Here is a 21407-nt window from a genome sequence, read left to right as displayed (position 1 = left end):
TACTACATATTCTTGGGGAATCCGGAACTGGGCTTGGCAGGATTCAATTTCCTGATACACTGAAATCGACAAGAAAAAATATATAATTGGTAAGAGCGCAGCCTCTCCCTACCCCCACCTGCACCTGCCGGGATCAGGTACCACCAGCCCTGCAGCAACACAGGGAGCCCTCTGCAGTCCTGCTGTCACTGGAGTGAGAGAGAGAGCAGGTCCGTGACAGCAGAGCTGCAGAGGGCTCCCTGTGCTGCCGCAGGGCAGGTGACACCTAATCCTGGCAGGTGTGGGGAAGGCTGTGGTCCTGGCCCAGTGGAGCAGAGATGCCTGGCAAGGGCCACAAGGCAGTCAAGTCCCTGGCCACGGGGGAGGCCACCCCCAGTGCTGAATGGCATCCCGCCCAGGGATGTCTTCCACGCTCCTGGATGGTGAATGAAGAAGTGGGTTTGTGACCAGCAGGGTTGGAGAGAGCACCCTGTACTGCTGCTGCAGGGCCGGTGACACCCAATCCCTGCAGGCACAAGGTGTGGGAAAGGCTGCAGTCCTGTCAGGGCAGAGCAGAGACCCCTGGCCAGAGCTGTGAGGAGGAGAACAAGTCCCTGGCTGTGAGGGAGGCCACCATACTTCTGACTGACTCCATCCCTAAGCAGGAGACATTCAGCTGCGGGTACCCCCTACTCCCTGCTGCAGGGTGCTCATTGTTCTCCTCATAGTCCTAGCCGGGGGTCTCCTCTGCATCCCCACTCTGACAGCCGTGCTCCCTTATCAGCCAGGAGTATGGGAGCCATCCCTGGGCCGAAACTGTTCAGCAGCACCCCATGGATGGGGCTCGTCATTGTCCTCGCAGTCCTGGCTGGGGGTCTCTGTTCTGCGGGGTCAGGAATGCAGCTTCTCCTGCATCTTGTGCCCCAGTGTCTTGGGCCCCTCAGCCAGGCAGCAGCCCCCCTGTCAGTTCTGGGAGCCCCTTGCAGCCTTGCTTTCAGTGCAGCCTTAACCCCAACCCTACAACACTCCTCAGTTTCCAGCAACTGTAACAATAAAAACAAAAATCAAGATTAATCACTGAAATTAGAAAAACAAAAATTGAATTCTGCCAAGCCAGTGTATAATCCAGAGTAGTAATTAAGCAACTGAATGTCAAAAGTGCTGTGTGCAAATAGAGCATTTAGCTATCAGGAAAAAATAATTGCTTTTAACAAACTAAACAAAAAACTGCAGTACACTCAGCAATTCATCTGGCTGACGAGGAAGTGTGAAATTGGCTTTAAAAGAGACACTCTTTTGTGGTAGTAAGGGAGATAGAGAACCTTAGGGTGATGACAAAAGACCTATATGCCCATTTTTTTTTTTTTATTGGTTTCAATAAGGTATCATTGATAAATGAACTGCGAAAGCATGGTTTTGTGGTTGCAACAGAAGTCAGAACAACTGGAATCTATTTCTGGCTTTGCCACGGACTTACTGTGGAGTAGTGGATAACTCAATTAACTCCTTGTACTTCACTTTCCCCAAATGTAAAACTGAGATAAAGTTGCCTCACTTGTGCTGAGGATCACTTTACTAATGTTTGTAAAGTTTAGGGATACTTATATGTCAAGCTTGAAATCAATTGGATGTTTTAGGCTCAGTGCTAGCCCTGCCTCATTGGTGTACAATCAGTTCATATCAGTGAAATGTCAGATTTCTTTTTTTAAGTATTTAGGAAGAAAAAAAATCTGTTCCTCCCTGTATTTACAAGGCAAACATGCCTTGTGAACTGATTTGTTGGTTTTAAAGGTAGGAATTACACTGAACTATTTCTTCTATCCAAATAGGCACCTCTTTATTTTATTTTATTTTATTTTATTTTATTTTATTTTATTCATAGATGACTCCTAAGTCTAAAAGGAAAAGCATCCACAGTAGAATGCTCCGGCCTGTATCTAGGGCTTTTGGTAAGTGGATTTCTTTTCTTTTCTTTTTTTTTCCTTATAATTTACTAAAACCACTTCCTTACATTCAGAAGATGAGAAAAGTGTTCCTGTATTTGAAAATGCAGAAGACTCTCACTCTGGACTGCAGTTTGTGGTCCCACGAATTTATTTTGTTTTTTGAAGTTTCTATGGTGAGACACTTCAGAAATAAACATTTATTAGGTATAGTCCACCTTTTTCACAAACATGCTACCGCCCTAAAGCAAATGATGTCATTACTTTCTGTTTAAAATACCATATTAAGTCCTCATTAAAGGTTTTGATTGTTCTTAGAAATGGAATTTGACCTGGATAAAGCACTGGAAGAAGTACCTATCCATATAGAAGACCCGCCATTCCTTTCCAGCAGACCGGATAAACGAACATCTGGATTCATCTCAGAGCTGCCATCCGAGGAAGGGAGAAAACTGGAGCACTTTACAAAATTAAGGCCTAAAAGGAATAAAAAACAACAGCCCAGCCAAGCATCAGTGAGTGACAATTAAGATTGCTGAGGATCTAAGTACTTGGCTGTTTCTTACAATAAAGATTAAATCCCACTTTTGCCAACCCCAAGCACTCAAAAAGCATGTCAGCCCCCCCTTCTCTACCCAATTATCAGAGTGTCTTTAAAATCTTGAGATTTAAAAATATATTTTTTCTTTGCCTCTGTTTTTTTTAGCCTTTAGGGTGCGCTCAGGTTACCTTTTCAAGCTTTTCTCTGTAACATGAGGGAATCAAATCTTCTTTTGATTTTTAAATGAAAGCTGAGATTCTCACATAATCACATTACTCCAGGAAAAACACTAAATATCGTGAGACTTGGTGACACTAAAATCCTTCTTTTTCTGCACAAAGCCTGAGTAAACTGGCATGTATTCCTGTCTCCAGCAGCTCTCAGTAGAACCATTCCATAACCTCTGCAGCCACTTGTGACCCCGTACTCGAGACGGGAGTTAAGCCAGTGGATCTGAATAATAACAGATCACGCACTGTGGCATTGACCGCACCTAAAAATACAACCTACTTCACTGCTGCCAATAGAGCTCCTCTGGAGCACAGTTAAACACACACATGGGGTCTCTGTGGGTCTTTTTCTCGGTAAACATCCCCATTTCTGCTTTTTCTCTGGCATGTCTCTCTACAGACAGAATTTGCATCTAAGGCTATACGGCTAGATCCTTGAGGAGGGCAGAGATGGTGTTATACCACTTGTCAGCACCCCTAATCCAAGAGGCAGCCCAGGGGCCAATTTGGCCCCTGCTGCAACTTGGAGCAGCTTCATAGCTGCTCCAAATTATACTACTTGGTAACAGGCTCCTAGAGACCCTTCCACTGGTCTGGGATTTCCAGAGCAGAAATCACTGTGACCAAATACTCCCTATGCTGGGAAGGGCCAAGAGTGGATAGTGTAGAATTTTATGCCACTCAGGAGTTCCCCTGTGCCAAAAGAAACCACAGCCAGCTGTTTGGGTCTTTTTTAAGCCAACTTGCCATCTCTTTTGCATTGATAGAGCAGTGCAGAGGGGACAGAAATTTAGCTGGCCCTTCAACAGTAGTACACTACAGCCTTGTTTTTCCAAATCTGTCATACTAAACTGAGTCATATTCTCCCACTTGCTAAACTTCCGCCAGTCGTCTCAACTTATTTAATGTGTCCTGTGACATCTGGGTAATTGAGTTCATCTGGTACTGAGAATATACCTGCTGTTATGGAAAACTAAGCGTAGACACTATTTCCAGGCAGAGTCAAGTTCCATTATCTTCTGCTTCCATACAGTCATATATTTTCAGAATTGGAGGACCCTGCTGTCTAGTCGGGGGGTGGGGAAGGGGAGAAGGATGGATTGAGGTTTTTTAGTGCAGTGTTACCTGGCATGGAAATGTGAAACGCAGCATAGATAGTATCTTGTATTTGAAAAGCTTTGATCACTGTGTATGAAGAACAAGAAAGTGTTATTCCTTACGTCAATACAGTATTTCTGGGAACAGTGACCACATTTGGATGATCAGGCATTTGTTTTTTCTTACTTGCACAAACCTGGCAAAAGAGGAGGGGATACTTTGTTGCCATTATTTATTATTTTACGCTGTATATTAGAGGGTGGAGACGGACACATCACACCTTTCAGGTGTTCTTAGAAAAAAGTGTGGTTTTCTGTTTCCTGCTTGTTTACCCCAGTTATATTAGGAGTGACAGGTCTGCGTTTCCCTGGTTTTACTAGAAGAATCTGAAGGCTCGTATTTGTAAGCAGTCCCTCCCCCTTACCTGAAAGGGTGAGAGTGCTAAATTTTTAACAAAAACTTCTTTTCTCCCAAGTTTTTCTGAGGCATTGTAGTTATTAGGTGTTAACAAAGAACAAGCCAACAAGTCTAAGACCACTTTCTCTGCTGAACATATTTTACATATTGGATGCAATTTTCTCAGCATTAGATGAGTAAAGTATAAAATAGGCAGAAATCAATGTATTATTGCAGTATTGAACAACAACTGGCATTACAGTATGCATCTGTAAAATCGTTCTGTGCCTTGGTTATTTTGATGGTGATTAGGCCCTGTGGTTTGTATATTGTTAGTGATCCAGTCAGTGTATTCAGTGGAATTTTAGTTGTTGGGGCATGCCTTCAGACACGACAGATGGACATGCATTAGGTTATCCTATGTCTTCAGACACAACCAACGGACACACAGGGATACATGGAGACTGGAGTCTTCAGTTACAGTTGTCTGTTTATTGTAGCAGAAGCTCAACTACACCCTGCAGAAGCATAGCTGTACCACACTCATTCCCTCCCCCACATCCTGAGAAGTGAGCATCGAAATCCTTTTGCGTTTCCCCTTTATTGTAATCATCAGCCCTTCCCCTCCCTAGGTGGGCAATTCTGGTCTTGGTCAGGGCCCAATAATTGCCCTCTAATTTCTCTGCTAAATCCTCCGCCTCTGTTTGTTTACCTCTGCCATGACTTTTGTTGCCATATAACAAGCTGTTTTGAGCACTTCACTGTCTTTGTCAGTGCACACCTGCAGGCTTGTGGTTTGGGGGGGTTTCGTGTGTGTCTTCTGTTGGCAGTTTACCAGAGAGACTCAATGTCAGATAGAGCCAGCCCCCCACATTAATTACCTCTTTTTCAGAATGTTACATCCCTGCCTCCTTCAGGAAACGCTCTTGGCTTTGATACTTAAATATTTGTTCTTATTCTCTGGAGAGTTTCAGTGCCAACATTAAATGGATTCTGACTTCTCTTGAAGTCAATATCAAGATTTTTTTGACTGATGAGTTAATATTTACATCCAGAGACAATAAAAATTGATGTTGTCCAAAAACAGATGTCAGTATATGTATTGTTACATACATTTTGACATTTCCAATTAGACAAATTCTTCTCAGAAAAAGAACAGTCATCACTGTGCTACTTTGAAAAAGATGTTTCCCTTATTAAAAAAGAATACATTCTGTTTTAAGTGGAAACAATGCAATTTTACCAAAAGGTCTTATATTTTCAAATGAGGAATACAGTACCATAGCAGAGGTATATAAGTGCTCTAGTTACTGTCTTTGTAATCTAATAAGATTAACAATAAGCTCATCACATGACTCAGGAACCAGAAAGTTTCATGTTTGTATCAATACATTAGTTCATATTCAGGCTGCTGTCTTATTTGTCTTAATAAGGAAGGGTTTGATATTAACAGTAATTGTTCTCTCATACATGTAAGATGAGAATCTGTCCTGGCCCCTTAGAAACACAGAACCTGGATCTCAGGTGCAGAGGGACTAAGGTGGCTTTGTGCCACCTTTTATGTTTTCCAGATTTTGGGGCCGGAGCATTCCCTGATGTAATTTAGACCTCCTAGGGAGACCATCTAAGTTAAGGCAACTTCCTGGCACTGCCTTGTGGGTGGTGGCACTGCCAAGAACACACCCTATACTGGGGCTGTTGCAGGGTCCTCTTTAGAGCCATCTAAAGAGGCTTTATGCAGTGTTTAAATTGGGGGTATTCTCCCCCTCCTGCATAAGGAACTTTGGCAGCAGAAAGGGATTACGGAAGAGCAGCATACAAGGGGAGAGAATCCCTCCCGTAATATTTAGTGTGTTTCATCTTCAGAGAGCTGTACAAACACTAACTGATCTGTACAGTACTCTAGTGACAGAGTCACCCAAGTTGGATAATCTCTCCCTTTTGGCTTTGGCTTTAAGATCTACTTTTCAAAGGCACAAAGAGGAGTTAGACCTCAACTCAATGAAAGTCAGTGCTGGATGCCTAAAGTTAGTCACCTAAATCTGGCACTCAGTTTGGAAGTTTTGGTCTAAAGTGCCTTGCCTAAGGCCACAGAGGCAGTCTGTTAGAGGCATAATTAGTACACTGGAGTTCTGGCTCCTAATTTTGTATTCAGACCACTAGAACTCACACCTCTCTCTAAACCAGGTGAACAACAGCTGACAAAGATTCTGTCTCTACCAGTATCTACAGTAAATACACAAATCAGGAGTTCCATTTGGAAAAACTGCTAACAAAAAGTGTGCTTGAATACTAAATAATTGCTCTTTTTACACAATTTAAAGGCATTTGAGCTTTGGCCTTGTTGGAATTATTAATATGGGAAATTATTAATATGGGAAACCACCAGACACTAATTTAACCATAAATGTCTTTATTAAATCCAAAGGCCAAATGATAACTGTACAATTGCTCTATAAACATGCCTAAAAAGCAACTTACTACATCCAAACACTAACAAAACATGTATAAGTTTTTGATCAAGATACTTACAAATGAGCTAAACCCAGGGGTACTTAGATCCACATTGATTGGCTCCAACATGATCAGGCAGGTATTAGCAATGAACCTATAAGAGTTTTACTTTTTCATACCCTTGAACAAACAAGTGATGTCCTTGCCAATGACTGACTTGAGCTAAAAACCAGTTGGAGACAGTTCACCCTTATTTCCAGTCTTAATCCAGGGAAGATTTACAACCTCCTTTCTTCCCAAGGCCTTTCTTCCCCTCCTTCTTGCTGTCTCAGTTTTTTCCATTGCACTTGAGTTCACAAAGGTTTTAACTCTGGTGTATGGGTTGGGAAGGGCCAGGTTGGCTCATTCTAAGACTGGTTCTTTTAAAACCATTTGCAATCACCCATATTGGTCAGAGGCCTTCTTTTTAGAAACTTGCCCTTATCTCATTAGTTAATCTTTTGAACCAGACATCCTCACTTCTACATTCCTTATGGCCTTATAATTTATTATTTTCAAGGCCTTCCTTCTCCTTGTTAGTCGGGGCCTTTCTTTACAGCTTATATATTTCCTTAACCACTGTTAAGATAACTCTCTATTCTTTAATTTCATATTTATCCTCGTGCCTTACAGCATCTTTGAAAAGTGAGATTTCTTACTGCCATGCTGTGTTGCTTATGTTACGTTTGTTTTATCAGGTGTGTGGGTCAACACCTCAGGAAGGAGAACAGAATGGCCTCATGGGTAGAGTGGATGAAGGTGTTGATGAATTTTTCACCAAGAAAGTGACAAAAATGGATTCAAAGTAAGTTCAAATCCTCTAATGAGTCAAGGTAAAGACCATGTTTTCTTACTGATAGTTTCTGAGGGTAGAATATTTATAGTTAATACATTGTATTTGACTTCTTTTTCTAATATTCAGGTCTCCAATTTGTATAGCTACTGTCAAAACCAGACTATATCATAATAGCCCAGTATATCAGTGAATTTGATTACTCATTTGAAAAAGCTTACTTTGAAATAAATTGCTTTTAATATACACTATGAACCAGATTATCATCTGATGTATGTTAACATAGCTCCACTGACTTCTTCATACCCTTAAATGACATCACTCATTACATCACTTATTATGACATCACTGGAGCTATACCAATTCACACTGGCTCAGGGTCTGGTCCTGAATTTTTATTGTGTGTTTAGTCAAGACGGTTATCCTCCATAAATGACATGGGGAAGTGATTTATGTTTATTGATCCATATAAATTAAACACTTGCTTTACAAAATTGCAATGTTCTGTGTTTGTGTATGACTCAATCCGAAAGGTCTGCCTTCTACATCTCACGTCGCAAGAAATCCAGCCTACAAGGGTGTAAACTAGATGGATATTTTATAGAGCCAACAGTAAGATGTTCTGATTTTTTTAGTGTGAATGTACAAACAAAAGCTAGTTCGAGACTACCTAAAATGACCTATTTGCTATATTTGACATTAAGTAAATAAAAGTAAAATGTTTAAGTAAATAGTAAGTGTAAATTGGTAAATGGCTGGAGGAGAGAGGGAAAGGAAGTGTTAAATATAAGAAATGACAAGCAGATGGCAGTAATTCACGATTGCAAATATGAAACCATACATGACATCCAGTAAGTAGCTGTGAAATCATGTTAGCTAAAAAAAGAAATGTTTTGAAAAACTGTTATCCACAGTATTTATGGGATTTTTATACAAATTATGTATACCTTTCAACTTTTCTTGTATTACCAGTGATTTCGTTTTATGGAGGGCAGCAACATATCAGTATTTTACAGTTTTTCAGGGCAAGCATATGTTTCCACCTGAAGTACCATTCTCCCAGAAAAGCTGTGAATTGGGTAGGTTTGGGAGCATGGCTGATCAGAATTGCATTGGTTGTTGGTGCAGAGTTCTGGAGTTCTAAAAGGGGCAGCTCCCCAAAGCTGTGTTTTGTCCAGTACCTGGGTCATGATGCAGTAACTACAAGCTATTCGTTGGGGTGAGGATATCCTTAAAAGAGCAGACACATTGAAATTATGCTTGGAGGAATGACTGAATTAGAGCCACTCTGGTGTGACTTGCAGTTTAGGGGTAGGTGTAGTCAGGCCAGAGATATCCCTAAAAATAAATGAATGAAATATGTGTCCTAAGTGGCTGACCTGCCTCTGTGGCACAATGAGTAATGCTAGCCCTACAGTTCTTAGTGACTTTAATGGAGTTTGGCCAATAGCATCAATCATAGTAACTAATCTCTAATTTATAAGCAGTGGATAATAACTGGGCACAGAGCAACTTCCTGATGATGCAAACGGTTAGCTTTGCCCAAGAGAAATCTTTGAAACTATTAAAAACAGGTATTTTTCCAGGAAAAAAACAAAGAACATATGAACATTTGTCTGTGTGTCTGTTTTATTAGGAGATCGTCAATGAAACGTTCAGACACCAATGAGTCCAGTGAAGTGGGTGATGAAAGGAAAAAAAGAGATTCTCGGAAAAGTGGGTTTCTCAACTTAATCAAATCTCGATCCAAATCTGAACGTCCTCAGACTGTATTGGTGGCAGAAGAGCCCTCGTCACCCAAGGGTGCTGTCAAAAGTCCAGCTGTGGACACTACTAAGAAGGAGTTAAAATCAGCTGAACAGAACGGCAGCACAGAGCGAGCCGAGGAACTAAAAACACCAGACTCTCTAGAGGAGATACAACCAGAGGATGCTGCAAGAGCAGAGAGGGGTGACAACAAAGGCAGCCCACAGGGAGGGCGTAGGTATGGGGTGCAAGTGATGGGCAGTGGACTCCTAGCAGAAATGAAAGCCAAGCAAGAAAGGAGAGCAGCTTCTTCACAGAAGGTGAGGGTGACTTATTTTTGATTTGTGGTGACTCTAATTGATGAAAAGTAGGAAATAACTAGGCCCCATAAAGGCACACGAGGGTAAGAGGTTAACATTTAACATATCAGCTATGTTATATTAGAAAGACAATGTGGGTGAGATAACAACTTTTATTGGACCAATTTCTGTTGGTGAGAAAGTAAGCTTTTGCGCTTACACAGAGCTCTTCTTCAGGTGTCATACGTTATATGTGATGGGTGACTCACTGGCACGTAAATGAAATCTTTATCATAGAATTAAAGCTGGGAAAGATCAGTTAGTCCCTATCCCCTGCCTATGCAGGATTGTTTCCTACAGTCAGGAGTGAGTTTACGAGTTAGCTAGGTTGGTAAATGGGTGGGCCCCCTCTGTTTAGGGGGGATGGGTCTATTAAGGAATGGTTCTTCCACCATTTGCACTGTACTATAAATGAATTACTTTGTGCAGAGGAATAATTCTCCCTTTCAGACAATATTTGCTGACATTCAGTTTCAATTTTCTTTTGTTTAATTGCATCCCTTTACTCCTATTACTTTTGTACCACATCTAATCATTCCTATTCTATCTTTATGCCCTTAAAATACAAATAATCATAGAAACGAGAGATGGAAACTACCTATTTGGTCACAATGTGGATTTCAGCTCTATTTTTTAGTGAGCAAATAGCACAGTATATTGAATTAAACAAAGAACCCTGCTCTCAGTACTGTTCAGGGAGCAGTGTCTTTGTATAGCTTAACATGTAACCTTCCTATAAGTATGTCCCATAAAACTTAGTTTTGTCACTGAGCGCAATAGTTTTAAAACTGCCTTTCTTCTTAGGATTTAAACTATAATGCATTGAACACTCTTCTTAGCCTGTCAGATGAGGCCATTCTGCATTAATCTATAGGCATTCCTGTAGCACTAATAGCCAAGAACTGTTAAAGGGACACTCAAGTTAAAAATCTTATATTTTTTTACAAAAGAAATTTCTTTTCCCATCTAGGGCCAGATCCTGCCATCCTGACTCATATTGAGTAGTACAGTAAACCCTTATATAACACAGTAGTTATGTCCCTAGAAAATCGTGTGTAATATAAAAAACGTTATATTAACTGAAGAATGGATGGGAAAAATAGGGTTAAGTTCCCAGACATCACAAAGTTGTATATGTTGGAGGGTGCTCAGGGCAGAGGGTTGGGGCGTGGGAGGAGGCTCGGGGTGCCGGATCCGGGGGGCCACTCACCTTGGGCGCCTCCCCACAAGCAGCCTCCCGTGCCTGCTGTTCCTGGCAGATGCACAGCTAGGAGGCTCCGTGTGCTGCCCCCGTCCCTCCCCGAGCGCTGACTGTGGGGGAATCACCTGGCCACGCCTCCACCTCTGCCAGGAACAGCAGGCACGGGGAGCCAACTGAGTTGAGCGCCCTCTGGATCCGGCACCCCGAGCACCCTCCCGTGCCCAAACTCCCTCCCGTGAGCGCGCACACTATATAAGAATAGTGCGCGCAACATAAAAATGGGTCACTAAAGGAAAACTGCATTATGTCAAAAATATGCTGTATAAATGTTCATTATATAAGGGTTTACTGTACTGTGACTAGTTCCATTGATTTCTGAGGGACTGTTTGAGGAGTAAGGTACTATAGAATGTGAGTTAGAGTATCACATTCTAGCCCTTAACCTTTCATAAGCCACGGTGCTATTAGTTAATTGTTCAATTCAGCAGTGTGCTTGGTGCTGTTGAAAACAGAATCCTTGCTTCATTGGTTTTATAATCTAAAGATTATAGTCATGGAATACCAGCATGTTGTAATTTTTTGAAAAATTGTTAGGTAACAGCACTTCTCATGTCAGTGGGTTAACACAGGTAGCATTGGTTGAAAAATTGAACAAAGAATAGGTCATCACCTTTTGTACTAACATTTTTATTTACTTTCAACTACGCTGCTTCTTTACTCTTTTTGTATTTCTCTCAGCTTGGAAAAGAAAATAGACTACTCAGTTTGTTTGTAATTATTTTCTAGTTTCCATTCACTTGCCCAATGGTGTAAATACTGCAGAGAGACGTTGGGGACTAGGAGGGAATATTTACATTGGAATTTTCAAAAAAAAAAATGCTGAAACTTTTGTATTGGTTTTAGATTTTTGTAAAAGCTAGGGTTTTACCACCTTGACATTTTGTATGTCTACACTGCAAATAAAAACCTGTGACTAGCCTGTGCCAGCTGACTAGGACTTCCAGGGGTTGGGCTACAGGGCTGTCTCTTTGCAGTGTAAACTTCCTTGAGCTCTGGGACCCTCCCACCTAGAGCCCAGGCACCAGCCCATGAACTTGAAGTCCACACTGCAATTTAAACAGCCCCTTAGCCCCTTAGTCCTGTAAGCCTGAGTCAGCTGGCATAGGATGGGCACAGGTGTCTAATTGCAGTGTAGACATAAACCATAGGGCCATTTTTGACCTGGCAATGTTCTTTTTTAAAGTGGTGGTCAGAAAGCTGAATTAAAATAGGATTTCTGTACAAAAAAGGAAATTCAGTTATCTTTGTTTAAGATTAATAAGTCTTTGTACTGTGTTGCACAAAAAAGGAACGGTTAATGCTCAGAAGGTTAATGTTCATGTATATTATGCAGGGTTGAAATATGTAATAGCTTTGTTTTCATTTTGACCAAAAGTTGAATACTCGGAGTAATCCAGGAGATCTCTACTAGTTTTGTTATGGGAGAATCCATCTTTCATTTTTATTCATAACTTAAATGATGGATCACCAGTTCCCTTAAAGTTTTCAGATATATCAGGATTCTGATGTTAGTGAATTAATTTTTTATTAAAGATACAGATGTTTTTTTAAATTCAGATCTATCCAAAGTGTAAACAAAGCCATAAGGAATTTACTACTTCATTCATGACCTTCTACAGTCTTATTACAGTTACAAATGATGAGCAGGTGCACAGTAGATGAAAAGATGGCAAAAGCTTTTTTGTTTTCTTTTGCTGTGAATTTGATGTGTGAATTGGCACTAATGTCACAAGATAAATGAGTTGAAATCAGTGTTTTTTCCAGGTTTTCTCCAGATATAAAGATCATCTAGCTCCATCTAGTGTTTGCAGAACTGAATATTTAAATATCTTTTAGCAAGATATGCAGGCAACCAAGCTCTTTAACAGCCCTGTTTATTTATCAAGGCTTTTATTAGAATTCTTGCACTCTCAGGTGCAAGTGCTACATTTTCCTGTCTTGCCCTCCTTTTTTATGGAGCCAAATAAATATTTGTGTGAGTAGTGCAGTAAATATTTTACATATGACATATTCATGTAATTAGTCATGGACAGACCTAGATTGCAGCAAGACTAGCATAGCTCTGGTGCAAATGATGCTTCATATATTTGTCGGCCCCTCCTAGTAAGCACCAGACAGATGCTGCTGATTTGGTTAACTTAATGTACCCTCTCTATACACATGCACATGATACATCATTTGAAAGATTATTATGTCTACTTTAATATGAGCTATAATGTGGACCTGTCAAATGGTGCTGTTACCATAGAAACGGTGATAAACAATGAGACCACCAACACATTAAAATGACCACTTGGAAATATTTGTATTTGTTTCAGTTAGGTTAATAAATCTATATATTATTTCAAGACATAAAAGTGGATTTCTTTGTGAACTCAAACATCAATCTAAAGGGTAAAACAAAATCTAATAATACATTTACACAGCTATGCACAATTTTTTTTACCTCATCAATACTTGCAAAGGAAAATGAATATTTTTGTAAGTATGAATGAAAATTCACAATCCATGGTGAAAAAGCAAATTATATTCTTGAAAGCAAAGTGACTTTGCCTACATTAAGAAAATTATTTTTCCCCACAAATTTGGTGAGTTTTTTTCCCTTTTAAAAAGAGAGAGAGACAGACACCCTTAGGGCTCGTTGACAGAAGAAGAATGTGGCTTGGGGGAGAATTTAGTCAAAATAGACCATGGATCAAGAGAACTAGGAGTGGAAAATGAACCTGGATCTCTTATACAGTGCTACAAAGCACAACACTTCTACATCAGTGGGCTGGCTTTCGCTTTTTTTTGAATGACCTTTTAGCTTATATGGGACTTGTGCACTTGGAACCAGTCCATGGTTAGGCCTGCTCTACGCACAATTTTTTAACTGATTTAACTATTTCAGCCAGGGAGTGAATTTATACTGATATAGTTGCAGTGTAAAACCCCCTATTGTGGATGCAGTTGTACTGATATATCGTATCCTCACTAAGGGATTGTGCTGCTTTAACTAGATCAGTTTCTAAACCAAAAACTGTGTGTTGGCAAGCCCTCTGTGGAAATGTGGGGAAATGTAATGACCATGCCAGTTCTTAAATAGGTGGAGTAAATGTTGAATAATTCTATTCCTTTGTATACAATATATGAGAGACACTTCCTCATTAAAATGTTTTGGGAGCCATTAGACTCGAGCATCAGCAAAATTGAAGTACCAATTAATCCATGAAGCCCACTGTACTGTCTTTTATAGCTCTCATAAGCAACCAAGTCTATCATGATACCTATGGTAAGTTGCACCTGACAATGGCAAGACAGGGTGGCCTTCAGGGATAACTGATATTAATAGTTTTTGTTTATTTATTTATACCTAAAATACTGTGTTTTGGTTTGTTTTTTACTTTAAACCCACTAATTTTCATATAGCTAGTATAAGCCTCCCTATCTGTTCTTATCACTGTTACCCTTGTCTTCCTTCCTAGGGTTACCATACGTCCGGATTTTCCCGGACATGTCCGGCTTTTGGGGGTTCAAATCCCCGTCCGGGGGGAAATCCCCAAAAGCCGGGCATGTCCGGGAAAATCGGGAGGGAGGGATGGAGGGCTCGGGCGGGGCCTCTTTGGCCGGGCCGGTGCGGGGCCGGGCCGGGGTCGCGGGGCCGGGGGCATGGTGCCGGGCCAGGCGCGGGGCCGGGCGGGGAGCCGGGGGCGCGGTGCCGGGCCGGGAGACGGGCGGTGCGCCGGGCCGCGGGCCGGGGTAGCGGGGGGGGTGCGCGGGGCCGCGAGCCGGGCCGGGGTAGCGGGGGGGTGCGCGGGGCCGCGAGCCGGGGTAGCGGGGGGGGGGTGCGCCGGGCCGCGGGGCCGGGCGGGGAGCCGGTCCGGGGTAGCGGGGGGGGTGCGCGGGGCCGCGAGCCGGTCCGGGGTAGCGGGGGGGGTAGCGGGGGGTGCGCCTGGCCGCGGGGCCGGGCGGGGAGCCGGTCCGGGATAGCGGGGGGGGGTGCGCTGGGCCGCCGGGGGCCGGCAGTGCTGGGCGGGCTGGGGGTGGTCGGCCGGGGCTGGCACCCCAGGGCCCGAGCCGACCCAGGCTGGCGCCGCCGGGGGGCCAGCCTGGGCCGCGCCTGCTCCCCCCACACCCCCCCTTACCAGCTTCAGGCTTCCCGCGAATTTAATATTCGCGGGAAGCAGGGGAGGGGGCGGAGACTTTGGGGAGGGGGCGGAGTTGGGGAGGGGGCATGGGCGGGGCTGGGGGCGGGGCCGAGGCCCCGTGGAGTGTCCTCCATTTGGAGGCACAAAATATGGTAACCCTATTCCTTCCTCCGTTTTCCTCCTATGTCTCTCCTATCTAAATGATGCATCAGGACTTCATTTACATTGTAATTTCTTTGGGACAGTGTTTATCTTCAGTATGTGTTTGTACAGTGTCTGGTTGGGACCTCTGGACGCTACTGTAAAGACAGAATAATCTCAGTGCCAGTCATACCACATTGGTGTCCTGATGACAATAGGATGTCATGAATGTGGCAGTTTTATAATGCTGAAAATAGTAATAACTATGCAAAGCATTTGTTTGCTTTTCAGAGTTAGAGATCTGTCTTCAAATGGCAAATTTAAACCAAGATCAGAGCTATCTGCAAAATGTATTTTATTTTTTAATTTAAGATTCACACTTTACGCCTAGTCTTCTGCGTACCAGCCTTCCTATTTGGTGCTGGTTTGCAGGTAACCTGTGTGCTCTGTATGGTTCTTCTGGTCTCTTTGCTCTATTCATATGAGTGAGGAGGGTATTGAAAGGAACAGTATAATCCCAGAGACTGATTTTTGTACCACTGTATAAACAGGATCCTCTCGAAAAGGGATATATGCATATTCCTAGTGCACTTGGCCTCTAGACAATAATATGGGTCAAATAATTTACAGATTTATCTCTTATAACTTTTTTCCCCTTGAGGCAAAGATATCATGGTTAAGATTTTTAATAATGTGTGCATGAAGTTAGGTTCAGGATCCATACTTTGGCACCTAAACAAGTGATCTGATATTTCAAAAGTTTTGAGCACCCAGCAGCTCTTATGAAGTCTAACTTTTTAAAAACCTCAGTCTGTAAATATTGAAGGAACTGGCACTTATTGGATTCAGCTCAGATTTCCAAGACATTTCCCCACGTGCACATAGGTTTTCATATTAACTAAACTAAGACCAGTTCAGCAATCTTTGCTTCAAAATTTGGATCTTTAGAAAGGTGTCTCTGTTTCTGCCCAGAGCAGATAAACTCTTTAATTTTATCCAGCGTTTTATTTCATTTAATGCCAATTAAACATTTGGTCATCCTGAGTGGAAAAGAACAGTTTCTAACTGGACTGTCCGATTCCAACTCTCATTATTCCTTGGCAGGTTTGTCACTTAATGAGCATGTTGTCATGACTCAGCCAGCTCTATGGCCTTACTGGTAACCAAAATCGCTGTGGTCTCCTTCCCACATAGGAGATTTCCAAAACTGCAACCAGAAACATAAAAACACATCCAGGCATAATTACTAGAGCTTCTTTCTGCAATTTTTAACTTCTGGATATAAGCTTCTTTGTAATGAACCACTGAGTTTTATGATTTATAGATAATTTTGAGGGATTCTCTTTCTCTTTTTTAGAGACTCGGGAACGAAGTGGCTCCCAGGGAGTCTCACGATACCACAGTGAGCTCTGAACGGCTGGATGGCAGTGGTGCAGGTACAGTTGTTTTGAGTTTCCTTGCGTACAGCACTTCCTGTAATGCCAATAAATTGAACACTCTCAGCCTGAAATCACACTTCCAGCTGCATGTTGTGTGCGTACTATTTTATAAGCAACCCGTTAAGATTAGCATAACTGAAAAGTGATTAGAGGAGAGAGCCATTTTTCTAGTTCATTTACTTTCTGCATTTGACAGCACTTCATGTATAGTCAGTTTCAGTGCTGGGTTGATGGCTAGTTGTTTCACACAGACACTGTTCTGTGTGGGTGGGGCGACAACTCGTGTACACGTTCTTCCCCAGGCCCTTTAAGAGGGTGTTCACTGGTAACCGTGGCAGCAAAGCTGAAACTGAAGATCAGGAGGCAGCAAGTACAATGTGCATGGAGAGAAAAGGATGTTTTCTCCTGTCATAAACCAGGAGTTCATTTTGCAGAGTTTATGGCAGTGGTTCTCATCTTTCCAGACTATTGTTACCCCTTTCAGGAGTCGGAAACCTGAGCCCCGCCACTCAGGTCTCAAGCAGGTCACTTAGCCTCATGGGGCCCCCCATGGCATGAGGCCCTGGGCAGTTGCCCTGCTTGCCACCCCCTAACACCAGCCCTGCACTAACAACCCCCTTAATCCCATCCTGCGACTCCCCTGGGACTCATGGACCCTAGGTTGGGAAACCCTGATCTAACTGAGTTGACGTACCCCCTGGAAGACTTCTACCTCTGGTTGAGAACCACTGGTTTATAGTGCTCACAAGAAAGTGCTGGATTGATAGCCATGCAAGGGAAGTGCTTAATCCACTGAGCAGATCCGTCACAGGCAGCGGCGGTTCAAGGTTCCCCACACTGCTCTGCCACCGTGCCTGAAACATGCCTGGTCACCATGGTAGAGGAGGATAATTTAGTCTCCACACCTGTACAGTTCTTGGACTTTCTGCTGAGACTGTTAAAATGGGTGCCAGCTGGTGCCAGTTTTGATGGTGTTTTAGATGATGTGAAGACTCTGCTAGGAACTGGACTGAAACCAATATTGAAGAAGTCTCTGCGTATGCTAAAGAATCCAGTTTTAATTTTTGGACAGTGATTCTGGGAATTTCAGGTGTATAAAATACAGTGTGGCCAAAGTGTGTGAAAAGAATTCACAAACCATGTTCAAAAAAACATTGGCTGACCAGTCGTGTTGAAAACCGGTTTATGGTTTCCAAACCATTCCTAAATGTGGTGTAGAAGCTGGTGCAGAGAGAGATTGTATGAGAGAGCCCCATGAAACAATGCTTTTAAATCATCCTGGCATCACAGTCTAATATCTTTTGGAGGAGGAACCTTTTTTGCTGTCTATGTTCCAGTAAGATAGACAGATCTGAGGTTAGAGGACCATGGAAAGTGGGTACACTGAGAGCTAACGGGCGGTTGATCTCCATTTTTCCTTGCTGCTCACTCCTGTAAATGACACATTTCCCCCTCCCCAACCCCAGTGCAGTGTGTGCACAGCAGCCCCTCCTGCCTCTAACTGTCAGTTCTCATTTCACCGCTGTAAGGAACTCCCTCCGGCTGCTCCTGTTGCAGTTCTAGTTTGTCATTGTTTTGCTTAATTTATATCAACTTACTGTGTTCTAATAATATCAACAGGCCTGAGGTTAGAAAGGCAAGTAATGGAGTTAAAGGGAAATTGCTGGATGTTACTGAGAAAACAGAAGACCGTGTATGATTCAGAGACAGAATATTTTCCTCTCTTAGTTCATGTCAGAAACTGCTGTCTGAGTGTTAGCCAGTCTCTCCCTTTCTCACACACACGCATACAAGTGTGGGGATAAAAGTGTGGAAACCCTTCTGCTGTTTTGCTTACAGTGCAAAGATTTATTGCACACACATGCATGCACCGCAAACCTTTTGGTTAGCCCACAACTCAAATCCAACGGAGCTGAAAAACAACTACGTAAGCTGGAAAAACATTTTGGAGATTGGCCTGCAACTGACTATATCAACATTCTTCCTCCCCACACACTGCACTTAGAATTCCTGTGCTCAGCACTACTGTAACAAGTAGGGTTTCTGAACTGGAATAGCAGTTAGCTAGGCCAAGTCAGCATCTGTGGGCACATGTTTTGCCTTGTCAGAAAGCCAAGGCAGCCTAAATTTAGGTGAAACAAGAATTATGTGCAACCCTAGCATACAGATTGTTAATCACTAAAGGTGAAGAATGCTGTCACCCAGTACGCATACAAATCCGAAGATTGATTGCACAACCATGTGCATATAAGCCTCCTGGAGTCCTCCCACGGTTTGGAGGAAGGAAGGAAATTAGGGCAGGCAGTTTGCTTATTTGCAAACTAGTGTCCTGCAAGCTTTATACCAGCTTGCACAGCTGGCTCTCGCTGTATTCGATTTAAATCCTGGGAAGCAAGTGAGATTTGTGTGCAAATGCATTCAGTCTTTGCTTGGTATAAATAATGTGCTGGCAAGCTTGCTAATAAATGTGTAACAGTGTATTCTATATGCAGAGTTACTAAATAAAGAGTCGCATAAATAGGGTTGCCATTGCTAACACATTTCAAATCTGATCTAAAAGGGCTAAAAACAAAAAAACAGCAACATGCACATATACTCACCATCAGTTCAGGATTTTTTTCCTTGTGTCCTGGATTCCACTGTTAGTCTTTAGCAGGAAAAAAAACACCTGGCAGCGATTTTCAGCTTTGGCCCTTAGAAGCGCTGTTCTCAATGATGCTGGACAGCCAGAGACTGCCTGTTTTGCTGCTCCTCTTCTGTTGTGCAATGATCCCCTGCTGAAATCCCATCTCTGCATGTCAGTGCGAGAGTGAGTCACGGAAAGAGATGGTAGCTTCAGTCCCCACCCACCCCCCACTGGCCCGTGGCTTTATTCCACCCTTAGGGCAAGAGAGAAGGGGGAAAGAGAGACAGAGACATCCAAGGGAGCAAATGAAAGGGACCACAGGAGCGGGTGAGATACCTGGGGAAAGGCGAAGATTTGATAGCTGCCAGAGAGGAATGGGGGATATCAAAGGGAAGGACTGAAAGAAAACCTTTGGATTAGAAAATGTGAGAAAATATCCCATCAAAGTGGGGCTGTGGCAACCCACATCACCAGCTCCTGCCGACAATGGAGGGACAGTGGGGCTAGCTAGCCACCTCCCCAGTACCCCAAGAAGGTGGTGACAGCCAGGCCTGTTCATGAGTGAGTTACACAGCCTGACAAACACATTGTTGGCTGCTCATTGAACCACTGCTGAACTCCAGGTCTTGAGAGTTCTCCCATCACTACCTTTCTACTGTGTGTGAATTTCTGCCAACGATAGGCTTTGCCCTGTGGGGATACTGCCACAGCATGCTTTCTGCTTTGTGTAGGACATTTTATTTATTATTGTTGTTGTTGTTACTATTATTATTATTTTAGTGCCTAAACTCCACCAGACCCTCCCAGAGAATCGTTTTGCCTTGAGTAAAGGTGACTCTGTCATGGCGTCCTTGGAAAAAAATCCAAAAACTGAACCAAAGGCTGAAGCTGGTGCAAGGGCTAGATGTTCTTCCAATACGCCCACGAGTCCAAAACCCCCAGTGCAGTCAAAGCCCAGCGCGACGGGACGTCCCACAGTTCCACAGAAGCCACGCTCTGCCTCTCGCAACGGTGAGGAGCTGTTCTGACTCGTTGATCCCATTGGAAGAAAATGTGTGAACAGGGTTTGTGTGTGAAGTATAAAAGAAATGCTAATAACTAAATCCTGGAGAGAAATTGGACACAAAGAAAGAGATTTTTCTGTCATTTGCTCTTGAATTGCTTTCCCCTCCTCCGCCCCCCTCTAATCCTAACTTTTTTTTTTTTTAATGACCAGAACTGTGATTTGTAATTGTAAATTCTGAGAAGAAATAATAGAAATAATGACAGATTATAGAAAGTCACAGAGCTATTTTATGCTAGATATTATTTTATTAAAAAAGTATCCAGAGACCCCATTGTGTTAGGTGCTGACTAAACCAATTACCTTTGTATTTTCTCTAAACTCAAAACCCCTGACTCTAAATACCAAAATGTTTAATTTTTTGATCTTTTGTAGGCTTCTCTCAGCCCTTTCAGCAATTAGCCATCACACCATAATACATAAATACATAATACATAAACCTCTTCTGTACTTAGATTCTTCATTTTTCGTCTTTGGATTGTTTTCCTAAATGTTACGAAGCCGTATGCCACTATCTCTTTTTCCTTTCTTGCCCTGTATTGACTGGAGGAATTATTATTCTCACTCCAAATCCATTGGTTTGGTCTTTTATAATCATGAAGAGTTGCTCCTTGAGCCACTGATGTCTGCTCTCTGCTAACCTCCTGTTCAGGTATTATCTCAATACTATAAATGGAGATAAAGTTTAATGATTCAGCTAGTCTCCTACACGTTTACCTGCCTATCCACTAGCGTGCAACTGCCCAAAAAGTTATGGACATTGAGAGTGAAAAGAATTAAACTGTGGAAACTCTGACTCGCCTGGCAACTATGACAAACACTCTTTTTACTAATGCCTAGAAAGCATGTTTGTAACCACCCCTAATGCCTTTCAAATCTTTAGGCTCTTCCCATGCTTGCATTGGTACCTGCTGGCCCTAGAGAAGAACCATTTGCAGAGGGAAATTGCAGCCTCTTCCTTGCCCTTGATTGTGTACTTTGTCCATTACCTGCCTAGTCCTGTTCCTGCCTCACCAGTGGTTAGAACTTACTTTCTCCCTCTCTCGCAGGTACCAGATCACCATCCAACCTTTCAAAAAGAACAGAAGTACTTGTGGCACCTTGGAGACTAACAAATGTATTTGAGCATAAGCTCTCGTGGGCTACAGTCACAAAAGCTTATGCTCAAATAA

At 42.6% G+C, this 21407-nt stretch overlaps 1 protein-coding gene across 3 annotated transcripts in view; it reads left to right on the top strand.

Moving 5' to 3' along the window:
• CARMIL1 (capping protein regulator and myosin 1 linker 1) overlaps positions 1 to 21407 on the top strand; it is a 274371-nt gene that overhangs the window by 241788 nt on the left and 11176 nt on the right. For all 3 annotated transcript variants that reach the window (XM_054017434.1, XM_054017433.1, XM_054017435.1), the window contains exons 30-35: positions 1862 to 1928; positions 2241 to 2437; positions 7379 to 7485; positions 9110 to 9539; positions 16465 to 16543; positions 19953 to 20183. In XM_054017434.1, the coding sequence (XP_053873409.1) occupies positions 1862 to 1928; positions 2241 to 2437; positions 7379 to 7485; positions 9110 to 9539; positions 16465 to 16543; positions 19953 to 20183 (1111 nt within the window). The remainder of the gene's footprint in view (positions 1 to 1861; positions 1929 to 2240; positions 2438 to 7378; positions 7486 to 9109; positions 9540 to 16464; positions 16544 to 19952; positions 20184 to 21407) is intronic.

Source organism: Malaclemys terrapin, chromosome 2 (assembly GCF_027887155.1).
Source record: "Malaclemys terrapin pileata isolate rMalTer1 chromosome 2, rMalTer1.hap1, whole genome shotgun sequence".
NCBI classification, from domain to species: domain Eukaryota; kingdom Metazoa; phylum Chordata; order Testudines; family Emydidae; genus Malaclemys; species Malaclemys terrapin.
Note: the sequence above shows the minus strand (reverse complement) of the source record. Positions and strands in the feature narration are given on the sequence as shown.